The 3018-nt window shown below is 36.6% G+C and overlaps 1 protein-coding gene across 1 annotated transcript in view; it reads left to right on the top strand.

Annotated features, from left to right (window-relative positions):
* The window catches only part of LOC107677268 (dihydropyrimidine dehydrogenase [NADP(+)]-like), a 186546-nt gene that overhangs the window by 138689 nt on the left and 44839 nt on the right, over positions 1-3018 (top strand). Inside the window, exons 17-18 of the mRNA XM_016472113.1 lie at positions 415-535; positions 1890-2009. Of these exons, the coding sequence (XP_016327599.1) occupies positions 415-535; positions 1890-2009 (241 nt within the window). The remainder of the gene's footprint in view (positions 1-414; positions 536-1889; positions 2010-3018) is intronic.

Below are 3018 nucleotides of genomic sequence, written 5' to 3'. Positions count from 1 at the left end.
TCTCTCTCTCTCTCTCTCTCTCTCTCTCTCTCTCTCACACCAGCGACTACAGACTCCCCTCTCCATCTATCACTCGCTCATTCTCTCTCTCTCCAACACACACACACAGAGAATCAGGGCTAGCAGTCTACTAATATTTAAAGGAATGGTTCACCCAAATTTGTTAAATCTCATCATTTCCCTGCCCTCATTCCACTCCTAACAAGTTCCTGAAGAACTTGTGAAGACTTTAATTACAGTGAATGGTGACTAGAGCTTTCAGGATTCAACAATGGATGCAAAACACCATAAAATTATCATAAAAGTGGTCAATATGACTTTTAAGCCATAAGTTCATCTCTGCTGTTTTGTTTTCTCATGCCTCTTTTGTCGTTGTTTAAGTTTGCTTGTTGGTTTCATGACCCATTTGACCAGGACCCAGAGCTGGTGCGGAACATCTGTCGGTGGGTTCGGCAGGCTGTTCGGATCCCGTTCTTTGCCAAACTCACCCCTAATGTTACCAACATCGTGGACATTGCCAAGGCTGCACAGGAAGGTATTTGGCCATTTTTATGGCTAATTTGTACTGTTTTGGGATGATAATAGTGGTAAATTTATTATATTGATTTTTTTTTTTTTTTGTCTTTGATTCATTAACTCATCTCCCTCAACTTTCACAGTAAAGGCAACCCAACTACATTTCTGTAGCACATAAAAATAATAAAATACACTTCTGGTCGGAAGTTTGGAATAATTAAGATTTTTTAAAATGTTTTTGAAAGAAGTCTCTGCTCACCAAGTCTGCATATATTTGATCAAAAATACAGTAAATACAGAATAATGTAAAATATTATTAATATAACTGTTTTTATTTTAATATATTTAAAAAAAAATTATATTTGTGATGGCAAAGCTGAATTTTCAGCAGCCTTTAGTATCTGATGATCTTTCAGAAATCTTTCTAATATGCTGATTTGCTGCTCAAGAAACATTCTCTTATTATTATCAATATTGAAAACAGTTTTTGCAGCTTAATAATTTTTTTGTGGAAACTATTATGTTTGGGGTTATGTAAGCTTTTTTTAAATAAGAAGTTAATACATTTATTTAGCAGGGATACATACAATTTATCAAAATTGACAGAAAAGACATTCATAATGTTACAAAAATTTTACTTAAAAATTACATGTTCTTAAAAAATGAAAAGGTTTCTTTCATCAAAGAATCCTGAATCTCAGTTTCCACAAAAATATTAAATATTAGCAAAAACTGTTTTCAACATTGATAATATTGAATTTTTATTAATAAATTAACTATTATTAATAATTAAACACCAATAATAATTAATAATAATAACTGAGCTCCAAAAAAGCATATTAGAATGATTTCTGAAAGTTATTGTAAATTGTTATATTTTACAATATTACTGTTTTACTGTATTGATCAAATCAATGATCTTCTTTCAAAAACATCAAAAATATATATTATTACAGACTTTTGACTGGTAGTGTATATAAACATCTTTTTGTTTTTACTTGTCATAATTTATGTATAGAAGTCTTAAAGGTACAGTTGCAAAAACAGCCTGTTTAATTCTAAAGGTCAGAGAATAGTGGAAAATGGTAATTTTTTGATGCAAGAAACCTTGACTAATGCTATAAATGGACTTCAGGGAAAAGAAACAGAAGTGTAGAACATGTTCTCTATAAAACTCTTTCCCAGTCCAGACATTAGATTTGCCCTAGAAACACATTTCCCCTCATGACCTCGACTAACAGCCTGACGTCTCCTGTACGAGTTAGAGACTCCACACAAACAGACCCGCAGGTTTTGGGATCCAGGTGTTTTAGAAATTTGGCCTTCCTCCCTCCCACTTCCCCGTGCCTAATGTCTCTTCCCTGTTGGCACAGGTGGAGCAGATGGCGTCACAGCCACCAACACGGTTTCGGGGCTGATGGGACTCAAGGCAGACGGCTCTCCCTGGCCTGGCATCGGCAGAGGAAGGCGCACCACATATGGTGGAGTGTCTGGTGAGTGTCACCCACCTCACTGGATCCATTTCTTTCTCCTCTTGAGGTTTAACGGGTGTGTGGCACAGACAGACTATGCGTGCACATCTACCCCCCCGTTAGAGGTGTGTGGGAGTGCATATGAATGCGTGTGCATGTTTGTGTGTGTGTGTACACAGGTCAGAAGCTCTAATAGAGCAGACAGATGGAATGGAGGTTGGTGGAGTGCTGAAATCCTACAACATTTTATCTGCAGGGCTTTTGCTACAAGATAAAACAGTTTGTGCACTATATTGTGAAATATGGACATCTTGCTGGCATACATTATACAGGGTTTGGTAGCAGCACGGCTCATTTTCCACGCCATGAGGTGAACATGAGCACATTTGCACTTTCAAACTGTGTGTTTTCCGCCACGGATTCAAATCTCAGTTTGACAGTTTAACAGCTGAGCTCAAGCCTCCGTTACTAATTCGAAAACGTTACTTTAGAACTAGTAATGAAGGAACGTTGAGTCACTTCATTAAAAGCTTATTGTATTACTGTTTTAAAAGCTGTGTATTATATGGAGTAGAGTATTATGAGAGATGGATGGACTGAGCGAGTGTGATTACCTGCATCTGATACAGCATTCATTTTTCAGCTCAATCTCATCTTCACAATAAAACATTAGTTTGAATGTCCTCTGAGGAAAGCGATATCTTTGTCGTACTGTGGAGATTTACCGCTGATTACAGAACCGGCTTTACTGATAAGATGTGAGTTAAATATCGCATGCGATTTATCGTGCAGCCATAAATATATATATATTTCTCAGATTATGTAGGCTAATCCTTATGAAACTTGCATGCAGGCGCATCCACTACTGTGGAGATGACGAGTCAGTATCGCCGAATTCATGGCTTAAGCGGAAAACACAGAAAACACTAGTTTATCAATAGATGATTAAAATGTTAATGCAGTTTAATCTTACTGTTTTTCCCTGACACATTCATCATCATTACTTATGCCGGTGTTATTCTATGCTAAT

This window comes from Sinocyclocheilus anshuiensis, unplaced genomic scaffold (assembly GCF_001515605.1).
Source record: "Sinocyclocheilus anshuiensis isolate Anshui unplaced genomic scaffold, SAMN03320099.WGS_v1.1 scaffold392, whole genome shotgun sequence".
NCBI lineage: Eukaryota > Metazoa > Chordata > Actinopteri > Cypriniformes > Cyprinidae > Sinocyclocheilus > Sinocyclocheilus anshuiensis.
This window is presented reverse-complemented; position numbering and strand designations above follow the sequence as displayed.